Source organism: Carettochelys insculpta, chromosome 31, assembly GCF_033958435.1.
Source record: "Carettochelys insculpta isolate YL-2023 chromosome 31, ASM3395843v1, whole genome shotgun sequence".
NCBI classification, from domain to species: Eukaryota; Metazoa; Chordata; order Testudines; family Carettochelyidae; genus Carettochelys; species Carettochelys insculpta.
The window spans coordinates 12,362,845-12,379,130 of NC_134167.1; the positions used below are offsets into that span (position 1 = coordinate 12,362,845).

Genomic DNA, 16,286 nt, shown 5'->3' on the forward strand with positions numbered 1-16,286 from the left:
GGAATGGGGAGCACACAGGGGGATGAAAAGTGCCTGAAACTGCCCATTCACAGGCAAGTGGCTATTTGATGCTATCAGCCCCAGGCATGAGGGACCCCATTGCCAGTTCCTGGTGTGGGTGTAGAGAGCGAAGGCAGCACAGGGCCCCGTCCCCTCTTCCACCCCTGGTTTCTCCAGGCCACCCTTACAGAGTGGCTGGCTTGGAAGAGCTCAGCAGCTGGGTAAATCAGAGGGGTTGCGAAAGGGGACAGCTGGAACAAGAACCACACCCCACCCTGCCCCATCCCCCAGCAGAGGGAAACCAGCCACTGCAGCGCCTGGGCCCTGGGGAGGTATCAGACCAGTCGGGCCAGTTTGAGGAACTGCACAAGGAGAGAATCAGCTGCAAAGGAGGGCGTGCCAGAGCCAGGGACGCCTCTCCTTGCATGCAGGAGCTGGGAGCTGCGAGGGGGTCTGGGTACCCACAAGGAGACTTCTGGGCTCAGCCGCTTCCAGGCACTGCCCCTGCAGGAGGGGGACTCTGCTTCCGAGGCCGGGTCTCCTTGGAGCTCCGCTGCAATCCAGGCTGTAGAGCCCACCGGCTGTTTCTGAACCAATGCAGGTCCCTCGTCTCAGACGCGTCCAGGGTTCAAGATCACCTCTGCCTCTACATGTATCTTTGGCCTTAGCCTGGATTCTTCTGGATCCGGTTTGCTCCCAGCAATGTCCGCCTGGAAACCCTCTGCTTGTCCACCAGTTCATGGAGATTGGGGCTGACCAGCGGGTTCCTGCACAGCACCGGGTCCCGAGCTCCCTGGATCCGCTCTACAGCGTCGTCCGGCACTACCTGGACGTGGTACAGCAAAACCCTTTCCCCACAGGTGAGCCAGATGGGGGCCAGAGAGCCCTAGGATCCCCCCGCCCCATGCCAGGGACCTAACGGTGCCCACTCGGAGAAGGGCATCGAGGTACATTGCCCACCAATTAAAGCTGTGCCAACAGCAGTTTTTAGTTTGCTGGCACTTTGTTGAAGTGGGGTGGAAAGGGGAAAAAATCCATTTGCAGCCAACCAGCAAACAACGTTTGCAGCAGACTGAAAAGCCACAGGAAAATTCTTTTGGGCCAAGCACTAACATTGTGTGTGAGCTGAAGGGTTTCTCTAACGCAGGGGTGAGCAAACTTTTTACTTCAAACCCCACTTTTCGTCCCTGCAACCAACCTGTCTAATGTAATCCAAACTGAAGGAAATTTTGAAAAAACACCTTTCAGCAAGTGTAAGAAAATATGTCTGTAGAACACGAAATCTCAGTACAGAAACGTGAATGCACATACAGAAAAAACATTTCAACATTAGCCTGGAACACAGCCGCCAATTGTGCTGCACCCCCGCATAGGCAATTTCAAGGGCCTGTCCCCCACTTTGCTCACCCCGAGCCAGCACTTGAGATCAGTTACAAAAGAATATCATGGAAACTTTCCAATGTTCACTTGCTGTCTGGGTTGTTTTGGGCCAAAACAATTCGCCCAAACCAGGACGAATTGGCATGGCTTTTGGGGGCCATCCAACTGGTGTTTTCTGCCAGGTAATAAAAAGGGTTTGATCAGAAATGTGTGTGCCTGAAGGTTTAGCCCTGACAGTGGCTTGTGAGCACTGGCGGCTCTGAGTTCCTTAGTAACCAGTCCCTAAGGCCCCACCAGTGGGTGCAAGGTGGACCAGAAGAGTGTCCATGATGCATCCTGAGGGGACGGTGGCAGCAGGGGGCAAGTTAGCTGGTTCAGCTGTTCTACAGCCGTTTGTTTTGTCTCCCAGAGCTGCTCCGAGTGGCCCTCAACCAGCCGTCCTCAGTCAGAGCCTCTCAGGTGAGCAGGTCTGGGCTTCATACAGGTCCTGGGTGGCATGGTCTAGCTCCCCTTGGGTATCCTCCCAGTGGCCCAGCTGTGGCACTGCCAGCTGCCTGGGTGGGCACCAGGATTTCCCTGGGCCACCGCAGGGTGAGAAGGTGGGTGAAGATGGGGCCTAAGGTAGGATGGGGGGTGGTGTCAGAAGGGGGAGGTGGAGAGGTGGGTCCAGAAGAAGATATGGGAGGAGTTTTGGGCAAGAAGAGGGGGCAGGAGGGAAGGGCAACAGGTGGGGCAAAGAGGGGACATGGAAGGACAAGGTAAGATTGGGGGATGCATGGTGCTAGGGCAAGGGGAAGATGCAGGAGATGGAGGGTGGGTGGGACACAGAGGGTTTGAGGAGGAGCAGAGGGAACAAGGGAATATTTTGGGGGGTGGGACAAGGGAAGGGCATGGGAAAGGGAGAGCGGGAGGATGGGGGCCAGGGGGGAAACACCCCCTGAGGAGGCTCCTGCTCCGTCCCCCAGGTGGCACGCTACCAGGTGGGCTACATCATCTGCGCCGTGATAGCCGTGCTCTTCTTCGTGGCAGTGCCGGCGGCCGGGCTGTGCTTCTGCTGCTGCCGCCACCGCCAGCGCTGCGGGGGCCGCCTCAAGGCCTACCGCCGTTCCCTGGCCTGCTGGCGCAACCTCCTCATGCTCTGCCTCTCCCTCACCACCGCCATCCTCCTGTGAGTGCGGGCCAGCAGCGGGCTGGGGGAGCACAGGTCACTCACTGGGGATGGGACAGGGAGCTAGTCCTAGCAAGGGGGTGCACCGTGAAGGACAATATACCCCAGGCACCACATGGGGCAGGGCTGGGTGCCAGTCTACCTGTGGGCACTTCCTGGACACTGGGGCTGGCCCATCAGGGCCGAGGGGAATTCGGGGTCCTCCATGCAGGAAAGGATCTGGGGCAAGGGCCCACTGGCTATCCCAGCAGGGGCTCAGCCCCCATCTGGGCATCACTGCAGGCGGTAGGACACCCCAAAACAGGACTGCAAATCAGAGCCTGCATATGAGAAGTGGGGCCTGAAATTCTGAATTTTCAGCTTATCTTCCCCTCACCGCACTGGCAAGCCCCTGCCCCCCTTCCTCTCTGGCCACCTCCTGACAGCACAGAGCTGGGATGAGAATCTGAACCAGGCCAAGGTCTGGATCTGTTTGCACCGACCTGGGGGCTGGGTTAGGCCAGCCATGCAGCCCGGAGGTGGGTGTGAAGAATCCCCACCCTGCGGGCAGGGTTGTGGACCAAAAAGAGATTTGGCCCCTCGTCGGCGCACTGAGCCTAGGTGAGCCAGTTTGGTCTCATCCCCTGCAGGGCTGGTGTCATCTGTGCTTTCATTGCCAACCAGCGGGTGAAGGAGCAGATGGAGCCCGGGACCCGAGCTGTGCCAGCCACTCTACGTACTCTGAGGCAGCACATTAGCAGCATCCCACAGGTAAGCCTGAACCTCCTTGCCCTGTTGGTGGCCAGCCCGCAGAGCCAGGTGGCAGAACAGCCTCCATGTAAGGATCCCTCTCTCTCTCAGGGGTCTCTGTGCTGGGGAGGGAGAAGCATGCAGCAGGGCTCCCACTGATTATTTGCATCCATGTGCAGAATGAATTTTATGTGCACTGAGTCCTGTGCAGATGTGCACCACCAATAGACACACAGGCTCCCGGCTACAGGTGCTGTGCCAATCAGCTGGGTCACCCCTGAATCCTTCCGGGGCAGCTGCCCGAGCGCTGCTTGGGAAGGCAAACGCCCCACTCTGCAGACCCATGCACACTTCACCACTGCTCTGCACAGGCCCTGCCCTCACTTTGTCAATGCCCTGCCCCCTTCCCATTCTCTCCCTCTTTTCCCTCCCCTTTTGCTCACTCCATCCAGCTGAATCCCTGAACTCACAGGTAGCAACCATCTACAGTTTCCCTCTAAAGAAAACAGCTCGTTTTACCCTGCATGTCACCATGACTGGACACACAGAAGGCAGCTAATTAAAAACCCTAAACTGGGGATAAAAGACCATCAGTCACAGGTTTTTTGATAAACCCTGAAGTTGGTCAGATTTGTGTGCAAAATCTTGGTTGGTAAAGGCAAGTCAGCTCTCCTGCTGAATACAACATTAAATATTATGGAAACACTGAACATGTTGCAGCTCTTCTGTTTTAGAACTAGATGGAAAATATAAACTGCTTAGATTTTCTCAGTGTCCTCTGACACCTGCATAATGTAATCATTCCTGGTCACTACAGATTTACCATGCTGAAACAAAGCCATTGTGTTAAATAGTCAGAGTGCTTTAGTGTGCTCAAAACAAAGTTCAGGGCATTTAGGAAAAGGGAAGGCTCATTTATTGTGTGATCCCAACAACAGATGTTTATGAAACTTACCTTTGCCCATCTCAGAAGTGGAAGGGACCTTCAGAGGTCCTGGAGTCCAGTCTCCCGTACTCACAGCAGGACCAATCACCCCACAGACTTTTTTTTAATCTATTCTCCCCCGATCCCTAAATGGGTTGAACTTACAACTATGGGTTTAGTAGGCCAATGCTCAAATGTGTGAGTTAACCCTCCCCTCATACATTCTTGTCCCAGATCCCTAAATGGCCCGCTCAAGGACTGAGCTCAGAAACCTGCGTTTAGTAGACCCGTGGTCAAGCCATTGAGCTAGTCCTCCCTTTCTATATGATTATGTGGGGTGGGGCAGTGCACCCTGGGTTACTGCCAGCATGATGGAACCAGGTGCACTCACTTGCCTACGGGCCTGGGGAACATTAGCCAAGGGCAGGATCATTCCCCATGATCTGGCACATCCCCTTCCTGCCACCAGGCACACAGGTGACCCTGTCCTCTGCCTCGCTACATGCCAGCTGGAGCTAGGGACAGTCAGCTGCAGCCTGCTTTGCTTTCCATGCAGCACAGGAGCAGCCTGGCTGGTGGCTTCCTCCCCCTCTCGGCTCCTGCATGAGAGACTGAGTGGAGCTCCCTCCAGAGACTCCCCCACCCCCTCCCTGCGAGACGAGCAGAGGGGCCTCAGACCAAGTTCTCAGCAGCTCCTCCTTCCCTCCTGTGGGCAGGGCTTAGAGGCAGTCTCCACCCAGCGTGGCTAAACCCACCTGTGGAAGTGGCTGGGGCTGAGGCTGGCTAGAGCAGGGGGAAGGGAGGTTGGGTAGGGTAGGGTTGGGTTGCCAGCTTTGGTTGGCCAGATCTCCCCAGGTTATATCACAGGCCACAGTCATTAATTAAGACGAGTATGTAACTCCTGGAGCCGCCAGGGCAATCCTGGAGGGATGGCAACCCAATTTCCAGGGTGCCCCCAGCTTTCTCCAGAGCAATGCAGATTGGGGTCATGCCTTCACCAGCACCCCCAGCTGCTCTTCTCTGCCTCGGGCCCTGTCACAAGGCACACTCACCGCCACGGCACGTCCAGCTCTTGGAGGAGGGAAGTAGCTTGCTCTCCTCAGCAGGGCACCTCTGCGGGGCCGGTGCGTCATCTGCCACTGCTCCCCACTCTGGTCCATGCTGCGTTCAGGACCCACATCAGCACCGAGTCCTCTTTGGGGCACTGGGCCCACTACCATCCCTCCCACCCTCCTGGGGCTACTAGCAGCCCTTGTTCAGGGTGCTCACCCCTACAGCAGGAGCAGCCTCTCTCTAGCCCCCCTACCACAGGAGCAAGCCAGAGCCCAGATTGGCCAGAAATGGCATGGCACAAGGGGAAGGCAGAGACTTAAATCCACCCACTACTCCGAGATGCAGTCCAGGGACCCTCTGGAGGCAGCCTTGTCCTCTCCTATCCTGCCCTTCATTGCCTCTCTTCCTGAGTTACCTCCCCTTGGATCCCTTGCACCTCCTGGGCCTCTACCCCAGGACATACAGTCTGGCACGAATCAGGCTAGAACCTTCCCCAAGACCCCCTTGTCCTGCCCAAGCTAAGGCACTCTCTCACACAAGCTGATCCTGCACATTCCCTAGCCAGGACCCAAATACCCCAGCCCTGCTGGAGTTGCTGCTTATATACAGGGCTGCTCCAGCAAGCTGCCTTATGATTGGCTCCCTCCAGGAGCTTTTCATCCATTGGCTGGAGTGCTGTGCTGGTTCCCGCTAGCCTGCCTTAACCCCTTCCTTGCCCCAGTACAGCCCCCTGGTGTTTTCTGCTTCTGTTGGAGAGAAAATCCCATTTTATGGCCCCCTACCCAGCCTCAGCCTCTGATCTTCATCTATTTCCTGGCTGTTCTGTGGGCTTCTCCTAGGTCCTCCCAGCGCAGGGCTGTCTGCCTGCTGGGGCTGGGCTGGTTTCGCTGCTGGAGCAGGCACCATGTGCTGCAGCTTCATTAAACATGCATTTTTAATTGCAAAGTGTCCTTTCCTTCCCTCCCTGCTGCTGCCTGGCCGGGCTGGTGGCACAATCTGCATTCTGCACTGCAGTGCAGCCAGGTCCAGCCACACAGAGCCCAGGCAGGGCTGGAACTTTGCTGGCGGAGTGGGATTTTGGTGCAGGAGAGCCACAGACCTGAGTGTGGAACGGGCGAGATGCACAGTTCTTAGTGGTCGGTGCTCTAGTGCAATGGCGTTTCCATTCTCGTAGGGCTAAATCCTCTGTTTCCTCACTTCAGCCCCACTGATCTGCACCTGGCCCCTAGGTGGGTCTGCAGAGCTGAGGTTTGGACGGAAGCAGGAGCAAAGCCAGTGGGCGTGTGATGCTGCCAATATCCCTGTGCGTAGGGGCTGGAAAGGGTACCGCAGCCCTGGGACTGGGGAGGGCAGCTGGAGGACCTACTGCCGGTGCAGGGAGGGGGATTTCAAACATTCAAGCTTTGCCCAAGGGCCTGGATTTTTCCCATGGCACCGACCGGAGCAGGCTAAAGAGGTGAGCTCCCCTGGCCGCCCAGCACTTGATGGAGCCTTCTCCAGTGGTGACCTTGGTGGGTGCCGCCCATGATTTGGGAGCTGTGTGTTGAAGGGCAGGTCTGGAGGGTGCCATAAATACATCTCTCCCAGAAGCCCTCCTGGGTCCCTGTACCAGCACCTGCCTAGAGAGCCCAGGGCCAAGCAGACAGCTTAGTCCACTCAGCGGCGGCTGGGTGAGCGAACAGAGAGCTACGGCTGTGCGGAGTTAAGAGCTTCTTGTTTAAGGTTGGACCACTCTCTAAGGCTGAGTGGAAATTTGGCCAGGAAACAAGGATCCCACCATTGCATGGTGGATGGAGAAGTCAGTGATGCGGTTCCTGAGGAGCTATGCAATCTGCCGGATGGGAGATCTAGGCTCCGTCCATGCCAGTGGAAATATAAGAACATAAGAACGGCCACACTGGGTCAGACCAAAGGTCCATCCAGCCCAGTGTCCTGTCTTCTGGCAGAGACCAGTGCCAGATGCCCCAGAGGGAGTGGACAGAACAGGGAATCAAGCGATCCCTCCGTGGTCACCCATTTCCAAACACTGACGAGCAGAGGCTGGGAACACCGTTCCTACCCTAGCAGCCACTGGAGGGCCTAACCTTCTATGAGTTTATCTATCTCTTTTTTGGACCCTGTTAAAGTCTTGGTCTTCACAACCTCCTCTGGCGAGGAGTTCCACAGGCCGACCGTGCGCTGGTTTGAAGAAGAACTTCCTTTAGTTAGTTTTAAACCTGCTGCCCACTAATTTCCTTGGGGGGCCCCTAGTTCTTGTGTTACGGAAACAAGTAAATAACTTTTCCTTATTTGCTTTTTCCACACCAGCCATGATTTTATAGACCTCTGTCATATCCCCCAAGTCTCCTCTTTTCTAAGCGGAAAAGTCCCAGTCCTGTCGATCTTTCTTCATATGGCACCGGTTCCATGCCCCTAATCATGTCTGAAAGCCCTTGTCTGCACTACAAAGTGGTCAGACCACGACTTGGGGGGGTGGAGTTAGGGACCATGGTGCTGGCAAGAGGGAACCAGACATGACGGGATCCCACTAGCAGCAGCTGGTAACCACCACACAGTGGTGACTGTGATTCGGCCTGGGTCATGGTCAGCTGACTCATCTCATTACAGTCAGAGCCATTGCAAACAGGACAAAGACTGAGCGGGATGATCCCTCAGGAGAGCCAGGTGGGTCATTACTGCCTGGAGAGAACAGGAAGGCGCTGGGTGCTGGGGTTTAAGTCTTATTTCTGCACAAAACTGCTGTGGCTGCATGGAATAGAACGAACCCCCGTGTCGTCCACTCACACTGGGGAGCCTGCCCGGGGCAGGAGCACAAGGAGCCGGGCCTGAACAGGCCCAAGGAACGGTGAATCCCAAAGCAAATGACCCTGTTGATGCAACCTGCAGGGGGCTGAGGGAGACTTTTCTCTGCTTCTCTCTCCGGCAGGGGGCACAGTCCGTCGTGGAGCAGTTTGCGGTGCCCAGGCAGCAAATAATCAGCGACCTGGACAGTGAGTGTCTGGCCGTTGGCCTCAGCCTTTTCTCGTCTCGGCCAGAGTAATCCCCCTTGTTCCTGGGGCACTGGGGGAGAGGAGAGAAGCTTTATGGTCCCTAGTCCCAGCTCCCCTTTCTGAACAGCGGTCACATGTTCTCTGCATGACCATGTCTCCCTTACGCTGTCCATGTCCTGGCGAAGTTCCCCTGGGTTTGGATGGGAGCCCAATCAAGTCATTCAGCCCCAGAGGGGGTACCCACCAAATCCACAGTGTTTGCACTCCCTGATCAGCCTTATGCTTGTAGAATCCTAGAATCCCAGGGCTGGAAGGGACCTCAGGAGGTCATCGAATCCAGCCCCCTGCCCAAAGCAGGACCAACCCCAACTAAATCATCCCAGCCAGGGCTTTGTTAAGCTGGGACTTGACTTATCCTGGTCGAATAGGAAAATGCTTCCCATGGTCCCAAACAAACTATACCCCAGACACTGGGGTCTTTCTCAGTGCTTGCTCTGCAAAAGGAAAATGCCTACTGGGCCACACAATAGTCTTCTGACATGACAAGGAGCCATTTCCCAGAAGCTGTGTGTTAACCCAGTCCCAAGCATCCACAGACATCTCCTGTGCATGTCCTTGGCCCTCGCTCCAACCTACACGAAGCCCCCTTGGAGGCAGGAGGAGCTTCTCCCGAACCCTCGGTGGAGATGGGAGTGGTTCTTCATTATTGGCTCAAGCCAGTGTAGGCTGTCCAATCTGCAGAGGGATTTGGAGCAAGCCTTGATGGACATCTCCAAGGTTAGTCACGAGGGAAAGGAAGAAGCCAGACCCTGCTCTCAGTTATCAGCACAACATCATGGAAATCAATGAAGCTGGCTTTGTGCAACGCACTTGCTTTGTGTGTGCTCGTGAGGGACAATGCCATCTGATGGCTGCAGCCCACAGGGGTGATGGAGCCAGGCTGCTGTAGGAGGTGTCCGTATGCTCAGGTTTGGTGTGTATAAAGCTGAGTTTCCAGACTCCAAACTCTAGGTCTCTGTGTGTGTGGCAAGACTCTGCCACAACAGCAGCGGGCAGCGTCTTCCCCTTTGCGAATCAGAGCAGCGTCCGCCCTGTGCAGGGCGGAGGCCGCAACTCAGAAGGGGCGGTTTGTTGCCTTCCAGATGTCAGCCGCAGCATCGGCCTCAGCATCCATTCGCAGCTGAAGGAGCGGGTGTATTCGGCACTGGAGGCCATGCAGGCTAGAGGACAAGGTAAGATGGATGCTCCCTTTTACCTGTGGGTGGAAGTGTCCTCTTTCACTGGCAGAAACGAAAGGCGTGGACTTCAGAGTCCTCCAGCGTGGTGGAGCCTCCTCGTGACAGACTAGGGCAGGGATGGATCCAAAGTTCGGCTTCCGGATATCCTCTCTGCCTGCCACTGGGATCCCTGCCTCTCCCTCTGCCCTATCTCACACCTCACCTGTGACCTCGGGTGCTCAGGGAAGCCCTCACTGAAAGTGCCAAGGTGAGCACATAACAACAGCAGAACGGCCATACTTGGTCAGCCCAAAGCTCCATCTAGCCCATTATCCTGTCTGCCAACAGTGGCCAATGCCAGATGGCCCAAAGGGAGTGAACAGAACAGGTAGTCATTGAGCGATGCCTCTCCTGACACCCATTCCCAGCTTCTGACAAAGAGAGGCTCAGGACACCATTCCTGCCCGTCCTGGCCAATAGCCTCTGATGGCCCTAACCTCCACGAATTTATCTAGCTCTTTATTGAACCATGCTGAAGTCCCAGTCTTCCCAACATCACATGATGCCAAAAGAAGAGCAGGTACTCCCACAGCTGGTGGATAACATTAAAGTTAAGCTCACCATGCTGCTGATCCCCCAGGCTAGTTACTAGAAGACTAAAAAGAAAAGAAATTACACCACCTCCTGCACTGCATTCCTGTTCTCTGGCTCCCAGTCAGCACCAGGGTTCAGAACAGCGAGAAGTTATTTAAAAACTCTGCTCACATATACAAAATGTTCTTTTGCCCCGAAAGAGTCAGGCATGTTACCAGGTCAATATCAGTTTGGATCTTGCTCAAAATACCGCACAGCCAGGCAATCCTTTAGCGTCTCAAAGGAAAGGTTTATTATAAAGAAAAAAGAAGAAGAAGAGGGTTGTTAAATGATAAAGCACTCAGATACCTACACAGACTTCAAAGTCCCTATACCAGGTTCTTAGCAGGGATTTTGCTGGCTTGACTGGGGAACACAGCTGCAGCTTGGATATTCAGTACAGGATGAACTTCTCTAATCTGGAACTCTCTCATCTAGCAAACTCCATAATCTGGCATGATTTTAGTTAGCCAAACACCCACTTATCATGGGTGTGTCCAAGTTTCCCACGGTCCTGCGAAGCTTGTTTCCAGCCACCAGTCCTGGCTCCCAGTGTTCTGTGCTGTTATTTAGCTGTAATTTACCCCTAAGTATCTTCTAAGAGCCCAGTCAGCAGTGGAAGTGTTGGTAATATGCTAGAAGATATTGACCTCCCATTGTCCGGCAAATTCTCTCGCCCAGCACTGGTCAGGTCCTGAGGGTGCTGGACAAGAGAGGTTTAACCTGTACTTTGTTCAGAGCTTTAGTTTGTAGAAGAGTTACTGCAGAAGTAAGGAGCAGGAAATGGAGATGTACCTGCCTTTTATATTCCTTTTGCTGTGTGGCTGGTACTTCCTGTGTCTCAAGCACAAGCTGAACAGCATGTGGCTTGGAAAAGCCTTCGAGCTTTCTTCATAGGCATGCCCCTCCATGCCTTCCTGAGTCATAAGGCGTCTCCCCTGGCTTCCTTCCATGGATTCCCTGTACAGCCTTTGATGGGCCAACAAACAGGCTATACGGTGCTGAGGCTGATCCATCTGGGGTTGTCTCCTGGCAGCGCAGCACAAGCTTGGAAACACAGCTCAGCCCTTCCTGTCTGTAACTTGTGATACAAAAGGCAAAACCAACATGTGAACAAGATCATCCTATGTGCAAATCATAGCGCTTCCGTAGACACCTTACACGGGATAGCTGGTCAGATTCCTTGTAGTTTTATAATGCCGTTATCAGCAATACCGTAAAGGGTTGCCCATATGCCAAGTGGCATCACACCTCCGTAGCCTGAAGATGCCTTTGACCTCAGAACTTCCTCTGTTCCACTCGCCTCGTCTGCTGCTGCCCGGCGTTTTGCGGGGAGGGAGGTGGATGTGCACTGGAGACAACAGCCTGTTGAGTGGCTCTGTTGCTACTCGTGTAGTAGCGAGTCAGGAGGGTGTGGAGCAAGCCTGCCCAGGGGGGACTGGTGTTAGTGGCGCACATGGAACCATGCGTCAGAACTAGCCTTGGGCTTTCTCTTTAAGACCTGCAGAACTCGCTGCACCATTTACAGATTCTGAACAAGACCATGGGGACGCTGATCCATTACCAGGGCAAGCTGGCGCTGGCACTGAGAGAGCGCAGGGCGAGCGCTGTCTCCCTCCTGGATGATCCACGTTGTATATCCTGTGCTAGGGCACTGGGCAAAGCCCAGAGCTTGGAACCGCTAGCCGACTACAGGAAGGTGAGTGCTGGAGAGCCTTCTCCTCCCAGGTCGGATGGAGCGACGGGGTCCCTCTTGCCACTTGCACACCTTTGTGTCCATTCCCTATGTGCCACTCCGCCCACGTGCGCTGGCTCAGATGGGACACTGTTTGCCAAGTCTTAGAGGGGAACTTGGCAGTTCATGGAATGATGGTTTCTTCTTGCAGGTTCCCTCGGTGGAACATGTTCTGAAGACACTGCATGGTCTCCCCAAAGCTAACTTCCCAGACTTGATTCACCAGGTATGTGACTCACCAGGCTGGGGGCCTGTTTGCAAACTAAAAGCTGATCCAATTTTGTGGGGGGTGAAAACATCTCTTTTTGCTCTCCCAGGGCAACAGGAGCTTCAACTCGATGCCAGACTACGCCATTGTGAAGATGGCCCAGGTTGTGCAGGGTGAGCCAAACCCTTCCATGGTCAGTTGGGTGCTGCATTTTCAAACTATATCGTGGAGCTATGAAACTACAGTGTCTTTGGTTCTTGAGACCTGGCCCTTTACGTTTCTAAGACCAAAGCCTGGCTGCAGAGACAGCAGCCTTTTTGCTCCCAGTATGGCTGCAGACTGTTGGGATATGGACACCCTGTGCTCTCTGGGGACTCTACTTTTGTTATCTCTTGCTTGGTGGTATCCTTTAATCTGTGTGCCTGCCAGGCTTAGGGGCCCACGTCCTCAGAGGAATTAGCCACCAAAGTTTGGCTGAAATCAATGGAAGTTAAGCACCTCAATATCTTTGAACATCTGGGCCTGGGAAATCATCCTACTTGTGTTCAGTGGAACTACAAGAAAAAACCAGATCTTTACATTGGGGTCCTAAACCCTTAAAAATTGGCATGAGTAGTGGCAACACTGAAAGGCACTAAACCTTAGGGGAGTGAAAGACTCAGCCAAAGAACCACAGCAAAGACCAGGCCCCCCCTGTGGCTGCCGCAGTTAAGTAGCAGACAGGCACTTACATAGGCACGACGGACGAGGAGTGAGAGGATAAGAGACTGGCTGAAGGTCACCCAGCACATCAGTTGCAGAACTGGGAGTAGCATTTATCTGGAGGCCAATGTCCTGTCCATTACAGATAGCTCCGACTGGAGTAATGGGAGTCTTGGGGGGTCTGACTACTCCACAGTGTAGCCCCACTCTTGGACTTAGGTTTGAGCTCAAACCCCACTGTGCTCCACACTAAGACTGCTCAGACAGAGGTCAGCAAGCGTGCAGGACCTGGGTCCTATGCCCCGTCTGAGCCTGAGAGCTCGGCCTGTACCTGAAACATGGGTCCAAGCCCTGTCATTTTGCAGAGGGGCAGGCAGAGGTTGGGGTTAGGGTGTGTTTGCTGCACCAGACGTGGAGGCAGACTCCCCTAAGCACAGGTGGGGTAAGCGGGTCCACTCTGAACAGAGGTGGGACGTATCTTGTGAATGGTCCTGTCAGATCCAGCCCCTTCGGACAGCAGAGAAGGACCAGCCCTTGCTTGCACCCTTTCCTGCAAGCTGCTGAGCTAAATCCCTCCTACATCTCCCCCTCTCACCTCACAGAGCTAAAGGACGATGTGAACAAAGTCAGCGGGAAGCTCCAAGGTATCGCAGACAGCTTCCCGGTTCCCAATTACACTCAGCCCCTGAAAGATGCCCTGATGCAGGCGGAGCGCAGAAGTGGCCCTTACCTCCAGCAGGTGAAGCACTATGAGACATACAGGTAATAGAGGAGTGGCTGCAGCTGTTTGAATCTATGGACCTGATTCGGCGCTCAGACCTGTGTGAATCAGGAGCAAAGTAGGTTACACCTGTATCAAACTGGGGAAATGAAATGAGAAGCAACCTCTGGGAATGCTCAAATCCTTTGTCTTAACCTCCATCCTCCTACCCTTTAAACTAAAGGAGTCACTCTGTGAGCAGGAAGCAGTAGTAGGCTGTTACCCACAGGATCACCCCAGCAGAAGGCACACAAACATAAGCTGTGTCTACACTAGCCCCTTCCCTTCAGAAGGGGCATGGTAATGAGCAAGGTCAGAAGAAGCTAATAAGGTTCTGTCATGAATATGCATCACCTAATTAGCATAATGGCAGACATGGCAATTCGAAAGTTCTGCTTTCGAATCATGCGCCGCCCGTGGAGGTGGGGGCCTTTTGAAAGGACCCCCTGCACTTCGAAAGCCCCTTCTTCATACCTGATAATAGGAGAAAGGGGCTTTCCAAGAGCAGGGGGTCCTTTTGAAAGGTCCCCATCTCCACGGGTGGCACACAATTATGCTAATGAGGCACTGCATATTCATGACAGTGCCTTATTAGCATCTTCCAACCTTACTCATTACCATGCCCCTTCTGAAAGAAGGGGGCTAGTGCAGACACAGCTAATTAGCATGTGTTCTTTAAGGCAGGGGTGAGCAAACTTTTTATGTTTTTGTTCCTGTAGTTATCAGGGGCCTGCAACCTGCCTAACGTAACCCAAGCTGATGAACATTTCGGTTACATTCATACGAAAAAAATTAAAAACCTTTTGACATGTATAAGAAAATAAGTCTGGAGAATGTAAAATCTGTATTAATCGGTATAGAAATGTGAATTCAGATACATAAAAACTAACATATTTTAACATTTTTAATGGGATGGATAAGCCTGAGAACCAGTGGCCGATCGCGCTGCAGCCCCGTTATGAAATGTCATGCCCCTGCCAGGGGCCTGCCCTCCACTCTGCGCACCCCTGCTCTAAGGGGTCCAGGATGAAGCGTACCAGGACCAGCTAGTCCTGGACTGAAGCAATGTGGCAGCTGAGAGTCCTCTTCTGAAAACTTTCCAGCTGCACCCTTTACTTCCAGCTGGTAGGTCCTGGGTGACCCTGCGGCTGTGTCAGGGTTATATGGTCCAGGTGCGCTCAGTTTTAATCCGGCCCTGGGCAGACACCTGAAACAAAACAACAGTGTTACTGCTCCCCTCTGCCCCCTTGAAGGATGGACTTTGACTTCCTGCCTCTGCTCACCATGGTTGTGGGCTGGCACTGGAGATGGGATTGAGGGTTTGTGCCCAGCTGCGGCAGGCGATGAGACGGGCTCAGGGGTGGGGGAATGAGGCAGAACAGGGGACTTGTTCTTTAACCTCCCCTCTGGCTCCTGACCTCTTCTAACCTCTTCCCTCCACAGGTGGATTGTGGGCATGGTCCTGTGCTCCGTGGTCCTGCTGGTTGTGATTTATAACACCCTGGGGCTGTCCCTTGGGGCCTGGGGGCTCGCCAGGCGGGAGGATCCAAGCGACTATGAAAGCAGAGGAGAAGCTGGGGCCAAATTCCTTTTGGTGTAAGGGACTATTCCTATCCTGGTCGGGATGGGGACGAGTTTAGGGCCCTCAAACCTTGGCAGGGCCGATGGGGAGAGAGCGTCACTCTGCTGTCAGTGGCCTGTGCTACGCAGTCAGACTAGCAGCGGTTCCCAACCTTTTCCAGGCGGGGACCTATTTTGACAACTCAGGAAGACTTGGTGACCCAAGGGTGGAGGGGGGCGAAAATTATTTACTGCATGAGTCTATTGAGTGGCTTGCCTGGGGGGGCTACAGATGTCAAAGGTGGAGAAGCTGCCTTGGTAATGCGTAATTGCTGCTCTTTTGACAGCAGAAGCTGCTGGATGTGGCATCGTTAAGGAGCTGCAAATGGCTTCTTTGAGAGCCACGTGCAGCTCCGAGCTGCTGGTGACCCTTAACAAATCTAATTGCTGCCCATGTTTGGGTCCCAACCCATAGGTTGGGAATCCCTGGACTAGAGTGTCTGCTGGCCCCAGCTGGCCTTAAACTTTGTGCTGGGGATGTGGCATTGGGAGTGGCTGGCACTCCAGCCCTCCCTTAACTGGGAGGCTCTCCACTGGGATGGGTGGATGGGCCTGGGGTACACACAAAGGGGGTTGGCTAGGAGACAACAGAGGTCCTCGTTTCTCCTCCTCTGTGATCTCCACAGTGACGGCTGACAGGCTGCTCCCCCTCTTGCTAAAATGCTCCCTGGGGACATCTGACCCAGTGGCCTGAGTATGGCTGGTACTGGCAGGCCCACCGACATGGGGAGCAAAAGGGGCCCAGCGATTTAAAGGGGCCCGGGGCACTGGTGCTGCTACTGCAGGAGTGGTGGTGGCTGGAGCCCTGGGCCCTTTAAATTGCTGCAGCAGCACCACTCAGGGAAGGGGTCGGTGTGGTGGTAGGCGTGGGGGGCTCAGGGCAGGGGGTCGGCGTGGGGGGCTCAGGACAGGGAGCTAGGGGGAGATATGTTTGGAGCTTGGGGCTGAGCATTTGGCCACTGTGGCTGCCTGGGTACCAGCTCCTCAGGGCTGGCTGGAACAGGGGGGAACGTGTTGTCCATCTGCCCAGGCACCTGGGCTACAGCATGGGTGTGCTGTGGCCACGCAGCCCAGGGCGGCAGCAGCTTCCCAAGCCAGCCCCGCGCCGGCCAGTCTCTTCCCATTGCGCTGCCCCAGCACACTGGCTTACGTCCCCCGTTGTCAGC

At 54.6% G+C, this 16,286-nt stretch overlaps 1 protein-coding gene across 1 annotated transcript in view; it reads left to right on the forward strand.

The window, feature by feature from the left end:
- The first annotated feature begins 595 nt into the window (after window positions 1–595).
- PROM2 (prominin 2) overlaps window positions 596–16,286 on the forward strand; it is a 32,949-nt gene continuing 17,258 nt past the window's right edge. The window contains exons 1-11 of the mRNA XM_074981815.1: window positions 596–860; window positions 1,790–1,839; window positions 2,346–2,548; window positions 3,178–3,298; window positions 8,182–8,245; window positions 9,388–9,477; window positions 11,595–11,794; window positions 11,982–12,056; window positions 12,148–12,211; window positions 13,343–13,502; window positions 14,944–15,096. Of these exons, the coding sequence (XP_074837916.1) occupies window positions 596–860; window positions 1,790–1,839; window positions 2,346–2,548; window positions 3,178–3,298; window positions 8,182–8,245; window positions 9,388–9,477; window positions 11,595–11,794; window positions 11,982–12,056; window positions 12,148–12,211; window positions 13,343–13,502; window positions 14,944–15,096 (1,445 nt within the window). The remainder of the gene's footprint in view (window positions 861–1,789; window positions 1,840–2,345; window positions 2,549–3,177; window positions 3,299–8,181; window positions 8,246–9,387; window positions 9,478–11,594; window positions 11,795–11,981; window positions 12,057–12,147; window positions 12,212–13,342; window positions 13,503–14,943; window positions 15,097–16,286) is intronic.